Genomic DNA, 511 nt, shown 5'->3' with positions numbered 1-511 from the left:
AGCGCACGTGCCTCCATCCCGCCCGGGTAAGACGCCCCTGGCGCAGGCGTGGCTGCCCAGAGGGCTGGGAGCAGAGAATTACCATGGTAGTCATAAGCCTAAGCGATAGTTAGCATCTGTTAAGCATTCACTGTGTGCCAGGCGTTAACTAAGCGCCATAATGCGTTTCCACTCCTTTATCTCCACGCACGAGGTCCCTGTGCGGTAGGTACACTCACTCCCGATGTACAGACGAACACACTGGAGGGGGAGGGTCTATAACTTCCAAGATCACACAGGTCACAAGTGGTGGGACCGTAGCAACAATAATCAGGGTGTGCGTTCCATGTTTATTTGCTAAACTTTATCTGCATCGTCTCGCTTATTACTCCAACTAATCCTGTCATGCCCACATGACAGATGGAGAGGCTGAGGCCGGGAGCGGTGGTACCTTCTGCGGGTCACCCAGGTGGAGAGCAGGGATGGAAACTCAGGCCTGTAGGGTCCAGAGTCTGTGTTGTGGCTGCGATTT

At 54.2% G+C, this 511-nt stretch overlaps 1 protein-coding gene across 1 annotated transcript in view; it reads left to right on the top strand.

The window, feature by feature from the left end:
- The window catches only part of DTX1 (deltex 1, E3 ubiquitin ligase), a 30484-nt gene that overhangs the window by 15278 nt on the left and 14695 nt on the right, over positions 1-511 (top strand). Inside the window, exon 3 of the mRNA XM_005857040.2 lies at positions 3-26. Coding sequence (XP_005857102.1) covers positions 3-26 — 24 coding nt within the window. The remainder of the gene's footprint in view (positions 1-2; positions 27-511) is intronic.

The sequence above is a fragment of the Myotis brandtii genome, unplaced genomic scaffold, assembly GCF_000412655.1.
Source record: "Myotis brandtii unplaced genomic scaffold, ASM41265v1 scaffold1064, whole genome shotgun sequence".
Taxonomy (NCBI): domain Eukaryota; kingdom Metazoa; phylum Chordata; class Mammalia; order Chiroptera; family Vespertilionidae; genus Myotis; species Myotis brandtii.
Note: the sequence above shows the minus strand (reverse complement) of the source record. Positions and strands in the feature narration are given on the sequence as shown.